At 34.7% G+C, this 20,325-nt stretch overlaps 1 protein-coding gene across 3 annotated transcripts; it reads left to right on the top strand.

Annotated features, from left to right (window-relative positions):
* Positions 1-15,510, top strand: LOC112501006 (pathogenesis-related homeodomain protein). Of its 3 annotated transcripts, XM_025104633.1 has the most exons (11): positions 1-280; positions 1,194-1,699; positions 4,319-4,484; positions 5,329-5,452; positions 5,554-5,666; positions 7,496-7,855; positions 8,060-8,296; positions 8,392-8,481; positions 9,190-9,240; positions 10,040-10,285; positions 14,913-15,510. In XM_025104633.1, exons 2-11 carry the CDS (start codon positions 1,215-1,217, stop codon positions 15,213-15,215), a joined length of 2,175 nt encoding a protein of 724 aa, XP_024960401.1. In that variant the 5' UTR covers positions 1-280; positions 1,194-1,214; the 3' UTR covers positions 15,216-15,510. The 3 variants fall into 3 exon arrangements, with proteins under 3 accessions (XP_024960401.1, XP_024960403.1, XP_024960402.1); XM_025104635.1 differs by lacking the exons at positions 5,329-5,452; positions 5,554-5,666 and having other exon boundaries at positions 7,499-7,855; XM_025104634.1 differs by lacking the exons at positions 5,329-5,452; positions 5,554-5,666.
* Positions 15,511-20,325: the final 4,815 nt, after the last annotated feature.

Here is a 20,325-nt window from a genome sequence, read left to right as displayed (position 1 = left end):
CACTGCCGTATTAAACCTCCTCGGAGACTGCCGACCGTTGGCTGACCGGCGATCAAAGCTAAACGATGGAACTGAAGTAGACTGAGGTTGTTGATGATCAAAATTGTAAGGAAATTCAATGATCATTAACATATCTCACTTCGAATTTCGAATTTCTTTCTTGAAAGAGCTCCAATCGTGCATCCATTGAACTCAATTTGTTTCCCGATGTACACATATATGTGTGCCTACAGATGTGCATTTTCTTTCTTTTGCGGCTCCAGATCATTGTCATCAGCAGGTGCTCTCTCCCCCTCCAATGTTCTTATGTTACAAATTCATGTTCTTGATTGGTTCCGTTTGATGGTTTTTGTTTTGGATGGTGAATATTGCTATTTATGTTCTTGATTGTTGAGCCCTTGCCCTAGAAACACTTCTCTTGTTGCATTTCCGTTTTAAATAACTAAATATTGCATTCATTTTCATCATTGGACCCTATTAAGTTCTTGTGTGTGTCAATTTCTTAATTGTTTCTCTCTTTATAATCATTCAGTCGATGGAAGATACGCCCCATGTAGCAATGCTGCAGTTTTCTGCTTGTACCTTGAGGAACACACCTCACATAAGGCACACTTATTAGTAGGATTAATGTGTGAAGTTGATCGACTCGTAACTTATGATTGATCATAATCACCGTGTTTTTCAATTGATTAAAATTGAAGCTAGTTTTTGTTTCACTTGACTCGTTCTGTTTGGTGATACATCGGATATAGCTAAGATCTTTGCTTGAATTACTCAACTTCCGTTAACTTGCCAAATTTCAAAAAGTCAAATGTCAAATTGTTTGTCTAGGGTTTCTTGTTTTCTGTTTACTTTTGCAATGTCATATGGATTTGAAATTCAGATTGTTTGTTTATGGTTTATTGTTTTGCACTTACCATTCATTTGGTATTCCATACTGGAACATCACATAAGTTTGTCAAATCTATGGATTGTCATCAAGTGTCATTTTGGGCAAGCCCTTGCAAAAGTCAATAACTAAACTTTTGGTTTCATAGCCACTGTCATCATCATGATTTTGTTGTTTAATGTTAGCTCGTCTTTTAGTTTATATGATGTCATTTTGCAGGATTTAGGATGCATGCACCATCTGTATGAATTGCTTTCAGAATTATTACTTTACATTTGACCAACTTATTTGTTTTGTTTGTTAGTTTGATGCATAGATAGTCAACATGACTGGAGCAGAGACGAAAGAAGCTCCTGAGAATATTGGAAAATTGGTGCACTTACAAAGCAGCACACCAAAGTCATATGCAAAGAGATCAAGAAAACTAAAACCCCATGGGAACACCTTGAGTTCTCCAATGTCTAAGAAAAAGCTTGTTGACCTTTTAACCAACAGCAAAAAGAAAGAGTTTAAACGTAGAAATGCTTCTAATAAAGCAAGCAAATCCTTGAGCAAACCATCTCTAGTGAGTTGCCAAAATCAAAAGAAGCAATTGGCTGCTACTGGTTCAAATGAAAATGAAAAATGTGAAAAGGGGGATCCCACTTCTGAGAAGTTTAAGCAGAGGCGAAAGAGAAAGAGGACAAACAACAAAGTTGAGGTTGACGAAGCTTCCAGGCTGCAAAGGCGGACGAGGTACCTTCTCATTAAAATGAAAATTGAACAGAACCTTCTAGATGCATACTCAACTGAAGGCTGGAAGGGTCAGAGGTATTTATCTTTTTCAAATCTTTCTTTGCTAAAGTTGGTGTTTATGGTGCAACAGCATATCATTTTCTGTTGGTCAGAGTGAAAATGAACCATTGGAATTAGTATATTTTGGAGATAAGAGCTAGTGTAACTGTGCTCTCTTTGTCCTGAAATAAATATATTTTGCTCGAAACATGAAACTACAGAGACTTGTTAAGGTGTAAATCACTTACGATTTTGATATTTTTTACAAGGATCCAAATACATTTGTCACAGGACATGTTAAAGGTTGCGTTTAAATAGATTTGATAGAAAATACTTGATCTATCTTGTGATTTGCCATTTGAAAAGAGTTTTAGATATCTGCAACTCTTAAACATATGTGCATTGTCAAACTACAAAGTACAAGCATTTGGTGAATATGTAGCTTATGAAGTTAGAAGGTCATATCTATTACTTATTTTGGGATAACACATTTAGCTCATTTCATCTGGGACAGAGGGAGCATGCTGCATCCTTAGTTTGACATGACCAAGTTATCAAAATGTCAAACTGCAACTACTGAGAAATGTCAGATGTAACATGGTTCCCATAATTTTTGTTTACCAGTGCTATGATCTTCGTGAAAGATGGCAAGATAACAGAATCATACAGAGAAATTGTTGTACCAAAAACGAATTACATCAATTTAAGTTTATTAGACTTATCAGTGATGTGTATTGTTGGTTGCTTATGTTGCACCCCTAATCTGTCGTAGTGATTAGTGAGTATGGGATCTTATACATGAGGAGTAGTGGGTTCAGAAGCTATGAAGCACCCTTTGTTGAATCCCATAGCAGGTGCTTTGAGGATGCATTAGAGTGTGACTGGGCTGTACTTTGAATTGTTGGACAAAAATATTGAGGGATATTGGAGAGTCGTCTTCTTCAAGAAATTTTGTGAGTTGAAAATCCTCAGATTATAAATTTAGAATTTAGACAAATATCTAAAGTAAAATTTATCTTCAAATGTTAGTGCTTTTGATTGCGATTGCTGATTCTTGGAACATCGATCTGGACTTCAATTATTGACTTATGGCTAATGGGAAGAATATAGAGGGAGATGATAGAAGTGACAGGGAGAGAGAGAGAGTGGGAGCAACAGTTGAGGCTGGACATGTCTGCCATAGACCTTTCTGAGGACATGACTTCTGGTAGGAATTGTTGGAGATATAGAACCAAGTTAGCGGACTTGGTAGGGACAAGTAGCTAGCATAGATATGGAGAGGGTCGGGGGAGCTAACAGATTGTTAGGAGGAGGAAATATTGTCCTAGTACGTCTTTGTTTTTAGCGATTTAGTGTTTCCTTGCTTGCTTAACACATTTTTCTCACAATTGTCTCTGATTTTATTTTTGTACATTGTACTGGATGCATGTTTGCAAACTCTTTTGCTACTTTTTCCATTAGGCTCTTGCTCTCCTGTGTCATTTAAAAATTTGAGTCGATAGGTCTGTTAACATTTTACCTCCACACTGTACCTCAAGTGGGATATACTGGATATGTTTTGTGTGTGTCTTTATAAAGATATAAATTTTTTCTGAGAAGCTTGCAATTGCCATTATCTTTAAGTTTCTACCGTTCTTATCATCTTTGTTCCCCACTTGGGTGTCAAGCCCACGCTACTTGATGCGGCTATTATGAAAGCATGATTATGGTAAAGAGTGTTGGTAGGGAAGTTAAGTATTGTGTGGGAATTTTAAGAGAGGGGAATATGAAATTGCTCTTGTAACAAAATGAAATTTAATTTTACCTATAAGAGAAAACAAACCAAACCAGTATGTCCCGCTCGAAAGTAGGCTGTGGGGGATGGTGGTGAGATGTATGGAGACTTGACACGTACTCCAAAGAGTAGAGTTCGTGTTGAACCTCAGCTCCTGCAAGAGTGTGAGCAAATAAGTATAAGGGACAAATACTAGCACATGGTAAACATAGATAGAGAAAAATAAAGATAAAGTAACCGTGAAAACCCTTTGCTCTCGCAAGAGTGAACAAACAGGAACAAAGACTAGCACATTGTGACATAGAATGAGAAGTTTAAGAAAAAATAAGGAGTAGGTACTTACATGAAAACGAACCAAGGGTAATGTATGGCAAAAAACACACTGAGCAAGCAAGGCAAAGACACATCTCTAGTCTAAACTGCGAGCCCTCTACCCCCTACATCTCCAACTCCCTTCTGCCCAACCACGCTAGCTACAGGTCTCCATATCTAGTCTGCTACCCTGATCCTCCCGTATCCAAGTACTTCTACAAGAGGTCATGTTCAGTGAAGTGAGTAGAGAAATAGTAAAGCAAATTAGGAAAATTGGTATCTTTGAAATGCTTTTGGAAATAGAGCCTGCTTTGTTGGAAGAGGTGTGTGTATACTTTCATGTTGGATAATGTTTTTATTTTGTTTGTGACATCGTTTGACTAGAAAATTTATTAACACACATCCTTTTGAAGGCAAGATTAAGAGACTACAGAAAAAATAGCTAATTCTTGTTTGTTAAAAAATGTGAACTTAAGTGGATGCTGATGGTAGTGTTTCCTTTTGATAGTAGTTTTTGTCACTTATCCTAGAAAAATTCTTGCTAAATTCAAATTTGTTATTATATTCAGCCGAGAAAAGATTAAGCCGGAGAAGGAACTTCAAAGAGCCAAAAAGCAGATACTGAAATGTAAACTTGGAATCCGTGATGCCTTACGCCAGCTGGATTTACTTAGCTCAGATGGATGCATTGATGAATCTGTAATAGCTCCGGATGGATCTGTACATCATGAACATGTATGTATCCAAATAGTTAAACTTAATCACAAGTTTTTGTTGTTACATAAAACAAATACATTACCATGTAAACACTCAAAGTAGCCAAAACGGTAAGGACGAGGTTTATTCTTAATCTTATGCTCTATGCTCCAAAACAGTGGTACACTTTGACTTTGGAGGTCAAACAAAAAACTTGCTAAATTCTAAGATGATATGGATTTTTTACCAATTTAGCCGCTCTTTCTTTCTACTTATAGTACATGTCATAAAATGTTGAATACAAAGATTCCTTCTGCAACCTTTGCAAACCTGAGGACCCTTGTGTACCAGTGTTTTTCTTTTAGTATATGCCCTTAAGTTCAATGTAGTTATAGACCATGCATATTGTTTTTTGAAAGGTAATTTGTTTGAACTTTGAACTCAAAAGTTAAGTAGTACCTCTCTTTTCCTCGTGAAAACCAGGAAGAAAATTTAATCACATTTTTTTTTAATTTTCTTTTCCAAAATCTATGATTTCTCTGTTTTTGTGTAATTTTAACCACAAGAATCCATAGTTAGAATTAGAATGGGATTCCAACTCGGCACCTTTTGAGTGAGATTTTGAGAAGAGTTACTCTTTGGAGAGCACAGTATGATGAAAGTTGTAAGCTGTGTTAAAATTACTTTCCAAAGAGAATCTTCTTCCATCTAGAGGAGATACTCGTTTATTCAGTATTGGACCATCTATAGCTAACAAGAGCAGGCCTCTTTTTGCTGAGGGGACTAGCAGATAATTTATCTCAACCACTTCTTCAAAGCTCTCTTTAGGCTTTCAATCCTGATCACAAGAATGATGATTTTTTTCTATTTTTATTATATTTAGATACACTGTGCAAAGTGTAAGCTGAGGGATGCATTTCCTGATAATGACATCATACTGTGTGATGGGACTTGCAATTGTGCGTTTCACCAAATGTGCATTGACCCTCCCCTTTTAACTGAAAACAGTAAGCTCTTCTCAAAACTTACCAATTATTTCATCTTGTCAAATTTTTTATGTTAAAATTTTCTGAAACTTGATTTAAATGTTATCTCTATGATTAATCAGTTCCCCCAGGAGACCAAGGTTGGTTCTGTAAATATTGCATTTGTAAGACTGAAATCATGGAGGCCATGAATGCACACCTTGGAACAAGTTATCCCCATGATAGCAATTGGCAGGTTGGTGAAACTCATTATGTTGTTCCACGTTGCCATCCCACTCCATAACAATCATTTCGCTTTCGATTTAGGATGTCACTAATTGTTCACATGATTGATGACTCTATCTTTTTATATTATTGAGTATTATACCCTTTTCATAGAATAATTCAAATTCCTTTTGAGCCATTATTTTATTAATGATATATCTGCTGACCGGTACGATCCCAAATTACTTAGTTATCTCCTTCTCACCTTCCATTATCCTTCAATAAATCTGTGTGGCATTGTAACTAGATATATGTTAGGCCTTCGTTTACTAGCTTAAAAGTTTAGATGAGTAGGTGACTTCATTTGTAATTTGAGCTCATGTCTTTGCAAGGGCTAGAGTTCAACTCTTCCTCCTTGTCTTGTTGTATTATATTACCACTCATAATGAACTTTATTTGGTCTTGCACAGTAATATACCACTATATCACTCCCCATGTAAGTGTGAATTGTTAGAAGCTAGGAGGCTTCCATCTAGCCACTTATCCCGTTTACTTTAGTTCGTGCCATGTCAATGCTAGAGGTGGCAAATGGGTGGCTGGTGTTGGATTATATAATATGTCCAAATGGGTTATGAGTTAAATCAATAGGTCAAATGAGTCACCATGGACCATTGCACAAACGGGTTGGGCCGGTCTTGGGTCAAACAGATTCTCAACCAGCATTTTCCATGCCATTTTTGATTTATTGCAAAAGAATAACTATTTCAGGAAAAGCACATAATTTGATGGTAAGAAGAAAAACTAAACCATATTGAAATATCAATCATATCAAAATATTCAAAAAAAATTTCATGAATAACGATCAAAAGTTATAGCATCATAAAAACAAAGTTAAATATATAGACATTAAACTTCAAACATTTGGTCTATTTATTAACCTGTTTTCTGATTTGTTGATGAAAATCTTTTGCAGAACTTAAACTATGTTTTGCATGGAAAATGAAAAGTTGCCGTAATAAGTTTTTATTTCTATTTTTTATGTTCAATGTGGAAATCCTTCTCTAATCGACAACAATAGTTTTTATTTTTTTTATCTGAAATCAAAGGTAACATAATTGAACACTTATTAGTCAAATATGCTTTTTTTTCTTAGACAAAAGAGTACTTGAAAATTTCAGAAGGACGTCTAAAAAGTTCAAATTTTGTGCTAATGTTAAGCATGGTAAATCTTCATAGGACAGAATTTTTTTGAATTAACAATGGTTTGTAGTTCGTTCATTAAAGGGGGTTGCGTAAAACCGGGAAAGTGGGAGCACAAGGGTGGTGGTGGGGTATGATAGGCAGGGTTATTGGCATAAGGGGGAGGAGGGGGGATTGGTTGAAGAGGTTTAGGTGGTGGAAGGGTTGGGGACAAGTTAACAATGTGGCGGTTTTAGTTTGGGTATCCATACCAGCATCTGATCAGAGGTAGTCGTTACTTTCATATATATCGACCAGTTTGACCTGTTAGTTAAATCCTTTTAGTTCATCACTAGCCAAATTTTCAAAATCACCCTTTTGATGTCTAATGCAGATAATATGGGAATTTTGTTATCCCTCCTTCATATCTTATTTTTTGATGTCTAATATAGATAATTCGTTTTGAACATCATTTTCTAAAAATGTTATTTCAGATATAATTATAAATCTGTTATAGAATGTTTTGGCCAGAAATTTCCATGAAATGAGCCTTAGATTCTCAAACATGCATTACTGAATAATGTTACTGTAACATGCTTGTGGAGTTGATTGCTCGAGAAAAGTGGGGGGAAGGACTGTAATCTCGTCATTAGAATTTAATCACATTTGTGTTTGAAACAGGAGATTTTTAAGGTGGAAGCCACATTACCTGATGGTGGCAATACTTTACTCAATCAAGAAGAATGGCCTTCAGATGATTCTGGCGATGATGATTATGATCCGGACAGAGTTGAAAAACGTGACAGTAGTTGTAGCAGAGTTTGCTCTGAAGGCGAGTCTTGTGATGATGATGCCAGCAGCAGCTATAGTTTACAGTCACTGGATGTTAAAGCTCTTGATGATGAATCTCAGAAGTTAGATATGGGCCTTGAAAGCATCTCTGCTGACTTAATTGGTGCGGTTTCTGGTTCTGGTTCTGATTGTGAATTTGTGAGTGGTCGTCGACAACGTCAAGCGGTAGATTATAGAAAGCTTTATGATGTGAGTACATTGATTATTCATTATCTAAGTTAGATATGTAACTGTTTTCTTTATAATTTTATTTTCAGTTGAAAAAGTATGGAACCTAAAAATTCCTTTTATATTTTTAGTTTTTATTGTTTGGTAATATAGCTTATTAGCTGTGAGAAGAGGATTCTGTGTTGTAAAATGTGTATAATGCATTTTTAATACTATATCATACAGGAAATGTTTGGAAAAGATGCTCTTGCAAATGAACAAGCAAGTGAAGATGAAGATTGGGGTCCTACTAACAGAAAACGGAGAGAAAAAGAGTCTGATGCAGCTAGTACCCTAATGACTCTTTGTGAAACTGAGGAGAAAAGTGTAAAAGATGTTCCTGACACCTCCAAGGTTGACACAAACTTATCGTGCAAAGAAACTAAACGATCATTTTTCAGGATTCCATCTGAAGCTGTAGAGGTAGTTTGAATTTTTCCCCCCTACGGAAGCCATTACTTGTTACTATAAGGTGGCAATTATATTTCTTATTGTTCCTTGTTTGTGTATTATATCAGAAGCTTCGCCTTGTTTTTGCAAAGAATGAGCTCCCCTCTCGAGCTGTTAAAGAAGACCTTTCCAAGCAGTTAGGTCTCGACCTTGAAAAGGTAATACTTTCATAATGACAATTAGTACTGAAATTCAATTTATGATTTAGTACCAATGACCATTTAAATTTACTACTTTGGCACTGCTCACTTTTACTTAAATAGAGGTCGGCGGTTGATTCATTTGGACATGTGCAAGTAGATCGGTTTTTTCGTTCCCCTCTAGAAATCATCTCTCATTACACTGAAGTCAGTCGGATAGGATATTAAAATGAATAAGATGTACAATTTAGTGTTCTGAACATCTTATTTTGCCTTATGCATATTTCATGCCATTCAATGAGGCATGGCTCGTAATTTTTTAATAAAGTTCTAGTACAAACCATTCCAAGTGAAATTGGTAAATTTCCTTCTGATTTAGGTAACCTATAGGACAGTCTATTACTACCTCATTTAAAAAAGTAGAGATACATTTGACTGCTTTTGCATCAAGCTGGTGATTTTCAAATCTCAATTTGAATCAAGTTTCTTTTCAAGTTCAAAGATTAGAATGTATTGGTAGTGGTTGCATATAAACACACCATTGTTTTTCTATTAGTAATTACTTGGACTCATGTAGGCAGTAATTATAACACAACACTAGTTTATCATGAAAAAAATTATCATACTCATGGGAAGCATAAATTTTGGTTGATTATGAACAACAAATTGAACATCTGGTATCAGTTTCACTTTGAAGTGTGATGAATGTCATGTGCCATTTCTCAGGTTAACAAGTGGTTCAAAAATGCGCGCTACCTATCACTTAAAACCAAGAGGGTGAGTCTGTACTTTGCAGGGTTCGTTTTAGCATCATAGTCTTGCATTGTTATTTGCATACTTGCATAGTTCATAGCATCTTTTTCTTATTGACCTAAACTTCCGAATCTATTATGTACTTTTTCCCCTTATAAGTAGAAACACATTGAGAGTTTCAATTGATCACTGAAACTGTAAAAAAGTCGGAGTTCAGAATTGATGCTTAAATTCTTATATTCGATAACAATTGATTGTGACTTTCTTCCAAAAACATGGCCTCAGAATTTAGCAATCAGCTCTTTTATATCTTTTTCCTCCTTTCCCTTTCAGTCCATAACCATCATTATGAACATTTTCCCAAAACTAAGGCTACAGTTAAATTTTGGGAGGCCCACATTAACTCTTTGCATTCAAACCATCATGAAAAACTCTGTTCTTTTAATCAATGGATTTTTATGTTTATTTGTGTTCATTCTGTTGTTTGACATTGCCAAATCTTAAAAGAAACACAATATTGTTTTGGTTTCTTTTGGCTTTCAAATCAATATCTAATCAACAGTGTGTAATCATGGGATTAATGAAACTTTTGACATAATTCAAATACTTTTGCGAGTGTGTTTATGTTGATAATGTTTTGTGAAAGAACGAGTACTGAATTTCTTGGTGATCAATTATTCTTAAATTATTTGTCAATCCTTTCGACATGTTTAGCGTTTTCCTTAATTCATGTTCTATGTTTTTAATTTACCTGGTTCTCCAAATATTGTTTTAAATCACGAATTCTTATCAGTTGTGTTTGAATCTCATGGGAAATACACAGGCAGGGGAGGAAAATCCAACTCAAAATGATGGTATTTCTATTTCAAAAGAATCTGGATCAGAACCTGCAAAGAATGAAGCTATTGATGAAATTCTATCGGAGGATATGCCCACAACTTTGGCCCATACACCTGGGAACGGACATATGAAAAAGTTCCGTAGGAGAAAGAATCCTCAATCACCAACTAGTACTGCAAAGCAGCAGCAGGTTGAAAGGGAGTTTAATCTTACAACATCAACTAACAAGGTAATTTTTGCTCTAAACTTCCAATTAGTATCTAGATTCTGATTATCCCACTGATCTAGTGAAAATACTTTTAGATTCTGATGTGTGTGTGTGTGTATATATATATATATATATATATATATATTTGTAGCCTTTCACTTGAGCAATGCGGCAGGAAACAGTTTAATAATTTGCAAAAGCTTCAAGTCTCGAAAAGAAAATTTTGAACTTCATGTACATATCCTGAAAAACCCTCGACTTGAAATGCACACTACAAGATCTTTACTGTTTGAACTGATTTTGTCACTAGAAAACCGTCCTAGAGCACCAAGGTTGAGAAGGAAGTCTTTGTATGCCGTCTTTCTCTTGCATTTTGCATGCAGAGGTTGTTTCTCTGACTTTTTAGGATCGATAATCACATACAAAAAGATCAACCACACTTTATTGTGTTGTTCAACAGTTTGACTATATATCCATGGTTGTTCTACAATTCTTGTGTATATCTCAGTGTGCCAATAACGAATTGTCGAGTCATGAATAGTTGAATAGGAAATCAAGGGAGGTAAACAGCTCATTAAATAGCATAATTCTTGGTTTCTTTATGAAATGATTGTGAGTTCCATTAAACATCAATGTTAATTGGAATTCAAACAGAAAACGATAAATTAGACCTTTTGTCTCCCTAATAGTATAGTGTAAGTTTGGTGAATGGGAATTCAGTTATTCTTTTATGACCAAGAATGATTTTTAAATAAGTTGCAAGATGACAAACTATCCACGTTAAGGATACATAAAAGTAGGAACAACTACTAGACTTGTTATTAGCTCTAATTTAAACATAAGTATTTACATATTTTCTCTCCTCAAGTTGACGCGTCTATATCATACATGCCCAACTTGGTTGCAAGTATTTCAAAAGCTGTTCGAAAAATAATCTCTTAGCCAGTTGTCTGCTGTCTGATCCTTTATAGTAACAAACGGAATACATATAATCCTAGCTTTTTGATTCTCCCGTATGAAGTGTCTGTCAAGTTATATGTCTTTTGTTTTGTACTGTGGATTGTTTGTAGTACCTACGGCTGTTTTGTTATCACAAAAGAACTTCATAGGTAGCTTGTTTTCTGTCTTCAGTTATTTGCTTTTTACTCCATTAGCCATACATTGAAACTCAACCTCTACACTGCTCCTTACATTTTGCTTTTTACTTGTTCATGTAGTTAAGTTCTCCCGTATATTTGTGCAATAGCAAGAAGTCGATCTTTTATCATCAGATCCTCCCCAATCTGTATCAGTAAATGCTTTCACAAATATGCTATCTTCTTTCTTGAATAAGAGACCTTTGTCTAGACAACTCTTCGAATATCTGAGTATTCAGCATGTAGCTTCAAGGAGCTCTTTATATGAGCAATGCATAAATTGGCTGACCATGCTTACAGCAAATGCAATATCTATGCGCCAAGTAAATTAACCTGCCTACTGACATTGTTGTTTGTTGACTAGGATTCCTTCTGCCAAGTACAGTCAGTCACATTGTAACCCCCCTAAATAGAAGACAATTTAAACCGAATGCTTAAACGGGAAAATAGTTTAGTAAATATAAAATTCACCCAAGAATGGGGAAACTGTGTAAGAGTTTACATCTGAAGATTGGATGCTAGACAACAACCTAATAATCTACATCGAGTCGAAATATAGATTACATTCGGGTGTTAATAAAATCCTCAAAAGAATAGTGTTTGGTAACTACACAATTACATTCAAGATGTAAATCCAAAAACGCCTCTACCGGCAACAATACTTCACTCAACTCTTGGGAGCCCCACTGCTAAGAGAGCATGATATACATGTCATTTGAGAAAAAGTGCTAGGCTTGATGTCTAGTGAGAACAAACAATTATTGAGTGAAGCTATAAAACTTTAAAATGTAAAACATAGCTTTAATCAAGATATTTCGTACAAGCAAGTTATATTTACCCTTGGAAGGGTGAAAAGCATTCTGAGATCCCGATTTACCATTGACAGTGACGCAACACAAAGTAAGCCACATTTCAATGTTATAGAGCTTTTATTACGGTACATTGGTCTTCGAGTCCAACCACCCATGGTTTGTAGTTCAAATCCTCCAATGACTAAGATATGCTCTTTTGCTAGAAATAGATCGTTATGGGTCACACAGTCGTCGAGTTCAACTACCCACAGTTTGTAGTTTGACTCCCCCGGTGATATAATTCCCGTATCTAGTCATAGTATGAGAATATTTATCTCATCTTAACAACGTAGGTTGACTTATATGCCTATGGATCCATTACATTCTAGTCATTTTTATATATAAATATCTATCTAGACATATCAGCACTTCACCAACATAAATACTCTTGTATACAAATTACCCTCAAGTGGGTAAAAATCCCATTTTTATCAAATACGATCCCAAAGATATAAACATTATAGTTTTCGGTTCCAAGTTCATTCCCCAAGTATTTAAAACCATTCCTCACACTTGATTTATCAAAATATGTAGAATCCCCAAAATCCTCAACTTTGACCAAAATGGTCCAAAATCAACCAAATGTATAAAACTTGCAATAGAAACTTAGAGGAAGTATAAGACATCATTTTAACATGTATATGGTTTAATAAAAGTGTAGGATGAACTCACATTGCTAGGCTTTGTGTGAAAACCTATAAATCACAAAATACTTGGAAATGGAAAACACTTGAATCTTGAACTCTAGGCTTGGATCTTTTAACTTAGATGTGGTTTTAATGCCTTGGAAATGGTTGGAAGATGGAAATAAATTCTCCAAAATCAGAGTAAATGAAGTGAGAGGAAAGAAATTTGAGTTGGGAAAGTGTTAGTGAGAAATTAGGCTGGAATCCCGATTTTATGACCTTACTGCACCAAACAAGCTTCCACGCTAGTTTCACCGCTACTTAAACTAACACTGAAAGTCGCCCGAGCATGAATGAAATTGAATAGTGTCTGGCGCTAGTTTCACTGCTACTTAAACTAGTGCTGAAACTAGCTTTGAAACTAGCGCTGAAACTAGCACGACCCACTGTTTCATCCTTATCAGTTCATTTCCTTGAGTTTTGAAGTGAAAACACTAAAACCCCCAAAAACATTCAAAGCAGCTCAACTTAAACACTGGAGAACTACATTTAGAGATGAATTCAAAATAAAGATAGTAACAGAAATTCCGAGTGTTACACACTCTCACATATGTCAATGTGCCATTTCATTGTAGTAGCTTGTCACATCTCCACTTCGTTGTTTTGACTTCCATGGTCTCGTTTTCCGCTCAAAGATATGTGATGAATTCTTCAAATCTGAGTAGGTTTCTCAAATTGAATCCCATACATCTTTAGCAGTCTTCATGAACATGTGGAGTTAGGCTAATGATACTTCCATCGAGTTGAGAAGCCATGTTGTGAGTTGTAACGAGTGAATTCTTAAATCCCAATAATGTTCCGGCCATGATCATCTTTCTTTAGTTTCTTCACTTTGCCAGTCAGATAACCTTGCTTTCCTCTTCTATTGATACAAGCCTCACAGATTGAGACCACTTCAGATAGTTCTATCCATTCAACCTATGTCCAGTGATAAGCATATAGGACTTAACAGATGAACTAGTTGACTCCATGGAGTTGGTAGTTGTGTTTTCCATAAGTTTGATGGATGATAACTCAGTTATTTTATTATGCCAAGAATGGTTCTTTAAACAAGTTATATGATAACAAACTATCCAACTAAGAATGGATAATAGTAGGAACCAAGTACCACACTCTTCTTACCAGATAATTTGCAACTGTCCTGATCTAATTGAAACACAAGTGTTTACTTAGGGGCCGTTTACCCAATTGCTTACCCGGTAAGCACTTATTTATAGGAGTCAACACTATGATTTATTTTGATGCGCAAGATTTTAGTACATCAAAACATATCGAATGCAACAATTTACTAGGTAAGCGCTTAACTGGGTAAGAGTCGTCATCCTCACTTACCGGGTAAGATTCCATCATTTTCATCGCTCTTACCCGGTAAGATTCTTGGCCCTTCTCATGTTCATCTGATAAGGAAATTTATCCGGTGAGCACTTACCAAGTAAGTGTTTAGTAAATGACCCCTTATTTTCTACATAAAAATGACCATTTTACCACATACAAGAATTTTGGGTTATGGTGCATACGAGAATCCATATCTAATTTAAAAGTTATGTTTTTACAAGGGATCAAAAAGATAATTTTAAAGAAAGCAGATATTTGGAAGCATTTATGGCTGCATATGTTAATGACGCATTCTATTTGACAGTTGACACTACTGTCCCTTCCCTTAATGTGGTTATAACTCTTATACATCTAGATGTACCGATTGGTAGAAGTCATTTGTCAAAATATTGACGTGTTTTAGATTACAGTAATAAAATAACCGTATGGCGCCCATTCATGTTACTCATATTTCTACTTTTCTGGAATAGTATGGTCGAGAGAGTATTGTGTTACTACCCACATGATTTTTCTACATGATGCATTGATAGGTGGTATCTATTCGTCATTTACAGTAGGCCAATAAATTTGGCTCCCTCTTTTTGAACTTTCAAGTTTTTTTTTTTTTAACAATTTGGCATTTGTCTGGAACTTTTTAAAGGTTGATGGTAATGAAGATCTTGGAGATGACGACTTGAGCTTGAAAATGTTAAGAGAAAATGTGAAAAAGGAAAAAATCAGAGCCGTTGACATCGGTGGCAGCAGTGAAGGCGATGATCAACAAGCAGTAGCAGCAGCAGAATCCCAAATGGAGAAGCTTTGTTTTTTAAAGACAAAGATGGAGAAACTAAAACAGGTATTACTTTTGAGAACACCAAACCGAAGAGCTAAAACGACAGCAACATCTATTGACCATACCAACACCATCTTCGTTCCGGTTGCACACCTCAAGGAGAAACACTGAATCTGCACATACTCCACCACCCTTTTCACCGCTCGGCACCACTCTTCACCGCCCTTCATGGGAGGCGGGTGCTTGCGGCTCTTTTCTAAACAGGAAAGATCAGCTCAAAGTTGTAACAAGAGTTAAACCAGTTCCTTTAAACTATTTAGCTATCAAAAGATGAATTATTATATATAACTCAGTGTATAAGTATTTCTGTACATGAGGTCGTCGAAAGACATTACGGGTGCCATTGGTTTTGTCGTAACCAACATGACCGAATCGAACTAACATATTGTCAGATAACTGTTTATGCTCGATTGTAGTTTTATCTTGACATGTCTCTTTGGTTCATTATATCTCACACAACGTATAACGTTACAATGTGTGTATATATATATATATATATATATATATATGTATATATATATATATGTGTATATATATGTATATATATATATGTGTGTGTGTTTGAAGGGCATAAAAGATGGAATGGTTGGAAGGGAAAGATTAAACTCCATATATGTTTCTTAAGTTAGTAGAGAGAAAAACATAACAAAGAGTTGATTTTGAAACAACAGAAACTGTGCCTGATTCTGTAAGTGACTAATGCAAAATAGGCATGGAATTAGTGAGTTTAGACCAATTTTATGCCTCGAGTATGATTGACGGGTTAAATTCCGAAATAAGGCGTAAATTGAAGTTCGAGAGTCTTGTGCTGACGATATGCATATTAGTGGTGAACGAGTGGAAATGAGCATGAATGCAAATTCGGTTCACAACGCATGAAGAACAAAATTTTATAATGAACACGAGCTCGTTGGGTTGCATACCCAATCTCGTACGGATGATAGCACACATAAGGCCACGCGCTTGGAAGCTCGTATCCAATGTCTGTTTTGACCAGTCGTTCGCCTCACATTAATCAATGGAGTTCGCACGCAAGCATATTATTGTGTGTCCAAGGTCGTGTTGACCATTTGAATATGATAAGGACCAAGACTTAAGGGGGTTGTTTACCAAATGCTTACTCGGGTAAGCGCTTATCAAGTCACATTCTCTTACCAAATGAATATGACAAGGACCAAGAATCTTACCTGGTAAGAGCGAAGACACGAACCGAGAGTTTTACCCGGTAAGTGATGGCGACGACTCTTACCACGGTTAGCGCTTACTGGGTAAATTATTACAAACGATGTCGTTTTGTAGACTAAAATCTTAATCGATAAATAAGAGATGGAGTTGAAATTTACCGTTAAGCGCTTACCGGGTAAGTGTTTAGGTAAACGGCCCCTAAGTCTTCTATTATAACTAGTTAAAAGATGGTTATGTTATCAGTGACTCCATGCTACTGAGGACACTCCGAAGTTAATATTAACCCTAGAGATCAAAGATATTTCAAATGAATTATGAGAATGCATACGAGTCAACAAACAGATCATACATACTCATTGATGAGTTATTCGTATATATCATTGCTCATGAGATGATAGAGCACGTGATATCGAACCATGTTTAGTTGAAGAATGTCAACAAAGAATTGAATTGGCTTAATTGAAAATAATCAATCAAGGAAGAATTATATTCTTTGACAATTGAAACGGTATTTGGCCTGGTAGTGCTAACCCACCAAGTATAAAGCCTGTAGGACATAGATACATCTTTGTTAAAAAGCGTAATGAGACTGATAATGAACCTTCAATATCTACTTAGAATGTGACCGGCAAAAAGGACCAATCTTTATAGAAAAATACACCAAACAACTTCTTGCTATGTCTTTTGCTGATATTATATATCTGCCTAACATATACAAAGGTTGTTTCCAAACTGGATAAGAACTTACCATAAAGAACATGTTGATTTCTTAGAAGTAAAATAAGCAAAACCTTGTAGCTACCTCCTCGAACTATTCCAAGAATATTACTCTGCATGAGACTGTTCAAGAGTGTACATGGTTAAAGACTATCATTACACTATTAGAGGAACTAGTATTTTGAGTTCAACCAATATCCTACTTACATATATGGAAATAATGCATTTCCATAATGCATGTATCAATAAAATGAAAGTAAGATACATCAAGGGTGATAACACAAAACATATTCTGCTTAAGCTTTTTTACAATTAGCAATAACAAACTCTTCTCTAGATTCAAGTGAATCAGGTAAGATGCTAGGAGAATGTGATATATTTGCTTACCAAATCATTATCTAAAACGATTTTGGGAACAATTGTGTATCATCACTCATCTGACTTGACACAAGGGGAAGTGTTGCAGGATGAATGGCCATCGTCTAAAGGTTGTGACGATATAGATATAGATAAACATATTAGAGATAGATTAGTTAATGTTTTATGTAGTTATCTACTTGTAACTCGACCTTATTTAAAGGGTTTTTAGTTGGTGAGAATTACAGATTCATTGCCTCTATTTACTATTTACTATTGATCTATTTAGTTTTTCCTTTAACAAATAATTTTATAATTATATCATATAAACCTAAGGGAGGGACTCATCGATCTGATGAGAGAAATCGATTGGAGAAATCACAAAGAAAAATTAATTGGGGACATTGACAGCTACGGAGGAATCAATTTGATGAATAGATTGGTATGGAGAAATCACAAAGAGGAACCGATCTGATGAGAGAAATCGATAGCTATGGAAGAATCGGCTGGTATGGAGGAAGTGATTTGATGAAGCGATTGGTATGGAGGAATCAATCTGATGAATAGTTGGGTATGGAGTCGATCTGATGAATAGTTGGGTATGGGGTCGATCTGATGAATCGTTCAGTGAGGCGTGTTTAGGTTTAGTCTTTTTCAAGGGTATTTTGGTATAAATGAGGTTGTTCCATCTTGTTCTAGGGGGTGGAGTGGGACATGCGTGTCTTATGCTTGTTCTACTTAGTCCATGTCTGTTCCACATTAAGACACACAAAACATGGGACAAATGTGTTATGTCTTGTCCTGTCTCACCCTGTTCAGTGTACCAAAGACACCCTAAGAGACTAAAGGGTGTATATGGACTATTACTCAATTCTCTAGACTTATATATATATATATATATATATATAGGGGCACGTTCAATTGAAAACCGTGCAATTCTAAGAAACCGTGTAAACCAATTTCAACCAATAGGAAAATTACATTATTTTCTAATTAAATTTAATTATTAAGGGTATTTCGGTCATTTAAGTTATTTCTATTAAATATGGAAATGATTAAGGAGTATTAATTATGGAAAAGTAATAATGAAATTATTAAAAATGGTAATTTTTAAATATGTAATTATATTATGATAATAAAAATTAAAAGTAAATACAATCTAATCCAAGTGAATCTGGATTGTGATTATTGGAGATTGTAAGTTCGTGATTGAATTCATTCAAAAACATTGTGGTTGATGAAAAAAATTCAAAATAATGAAACAGGTTTCATCATGATGAAACAAGATCCCATTATCATGAAACTGGTTCATGACATGGGATAAACAATGAGCGGTGGAATACTTGCTTGGTGACCCCGATTCATTTTGTGGTTTAGTTGATCCATATAGTTGGGTAATGTGACAATGAAACTTCTTCATAATGTTTGTGGTTCGTCAGCAAGTAATATGATGATGAAACAAGTTTCGTGTAGATGAAACTGGTTCATGATGTTAACGCATACGAGGAGTGGTGGAACATTTGCGTAGTTACCCGATTCATTTAAGATTTAGTTGTATCATTAGCAGGTGAATGTGAGGATGAAACATGTGCATAATGTATGCGTTTTGCAATGAAATAATTTCATCATTGAAGTGTATGAAACTTGTGCATGATGTAAGATTATATTTTTAATATATTTTTTTTATTTCCTTAAATAAACTAAAATAATCTTTTACACATTTACCCTTATTGATGATATAAGATTATATTTTTAGTATGTATTTTTTTTATTTCCTTAAATAAACTAAAATAATCTTAATCGTTGATCAATAAAATGGATGGACGTGATTGGTTTACACGGTTTCTTAGAATTGGGACGGTTTTTATTTGAACGCTCCTATCAGGTTCAAATGCGAACCATCCAATTCTTAAAAACCGCGTAAACCAATTTCGACCAATAAGAAAATTCAATTTATTTTTAATTAAATTTAATTGATAAGGTTATTTATGTTATTTTACACAATTTTTTGATAATTAAGGAAGTTAGTAATATATTTTATTTAAGGCAAATTTAATAGAAGAAAGTATGAAAAATGGTAACGTTTCAAACTTTTATTATAATATATTATTAAAATCTTTATTTTTAATTATTTGCAATGCAATGAATCTGCTGGATATCTTGTTCATATAAAAAAATTAATAAAATAGTTAATGAAATAGATTCATGAAAAAATTAATAAAATAGTTAATGAAATAGATTCATGAAAAAAAATTAATAAAATAGATTCATGAAATAGATTCATAGCTAATGAAATAATGCATAATTGACTTTGTTCGTCATGAAATTAATCTGCTGTAAGAATTTGAAGGTGGAAAGATTTCATTGCAAAATAATTAATGAAATAGATTCATCATAATGAAATGTTTTCATTTTCTTAACAAATTCGAGATTAATGCACTACTTTCATTRARATYCATGTTGCATTGTATCTGAAGTTGATCCGTTCAGTTGTTAGAATGGTCATGAAACGGTTGCATAATTGGTTTTGTTCTTTTTGAAATATACGTATCATGAAATGAGTGCATAATGGAATAGATTCTTGTAAAATAGTTAATAAAATAGTTAATGAAATAGATTCATGTGAAATAGGTAATGAAATAGATTCATGTGAAATAGGTAATGAAATAGATTCATGTAAAAAAGTTAATAAAGTAAATCGAGATTAATGCACTACTTTCATTATGATCCATGATGCATTGTATCTGAAGTTGATCCGTTCAGTTGTTAGGATGGTCATGAAACGGGTGCATAATGAGTTTTGTTCTTTTTGAAATATACGTATCATGAAATGGGTGCATAATGGAATAGATTAATGTAAAATAGTTAATGAAATAGTCTCATGTAAAATATGTAATGAAAAAGATTCATGTAAAAAAGTTAACAAAATAGATAATGAAATAGCTTCATAGCTAATGAAATA

This window comes from Cynara cardunculus, assembly GCF_001531365.2.
Source record: "Cynara cardunculus var. scolymus isolate 2C chromosome LG 17, CcrdV1, whole genome shotgun sequence".
Taxonomy (NCBI): Eukaryota; Viridiplantae; Streptophyta; class Magnoliopsida; order Asterales; family Asteraceae; genus Cynara; species Cynara cardunculus.
This window is presented reverse-complemented; position numbering and strand designations above follow the sequence as displayed.

Coding starts and splice junctions, on each gene's coding strand:
- LOC112501006 (XM_025104633.1), top strand. CDS start 1,215: ATGACTGGAGCAGAGACGAAAGAAGCTCCTGAGAATATTGGAAAATTG. Junction 5,667..7,495: donor CCCATGATAGCAATTGGCAG/GTTGGTGAAACT, acceptor TGTTTGAAACAG/GAGATTTTTAAGGTGGAAGC. Junction 10,286..14,912: donor TTACAACATCAACTAACAAG/GTAATTTTTGCT, acceptor AACTTTTTAAAG/GTTGATGGTAATGAAGATCT.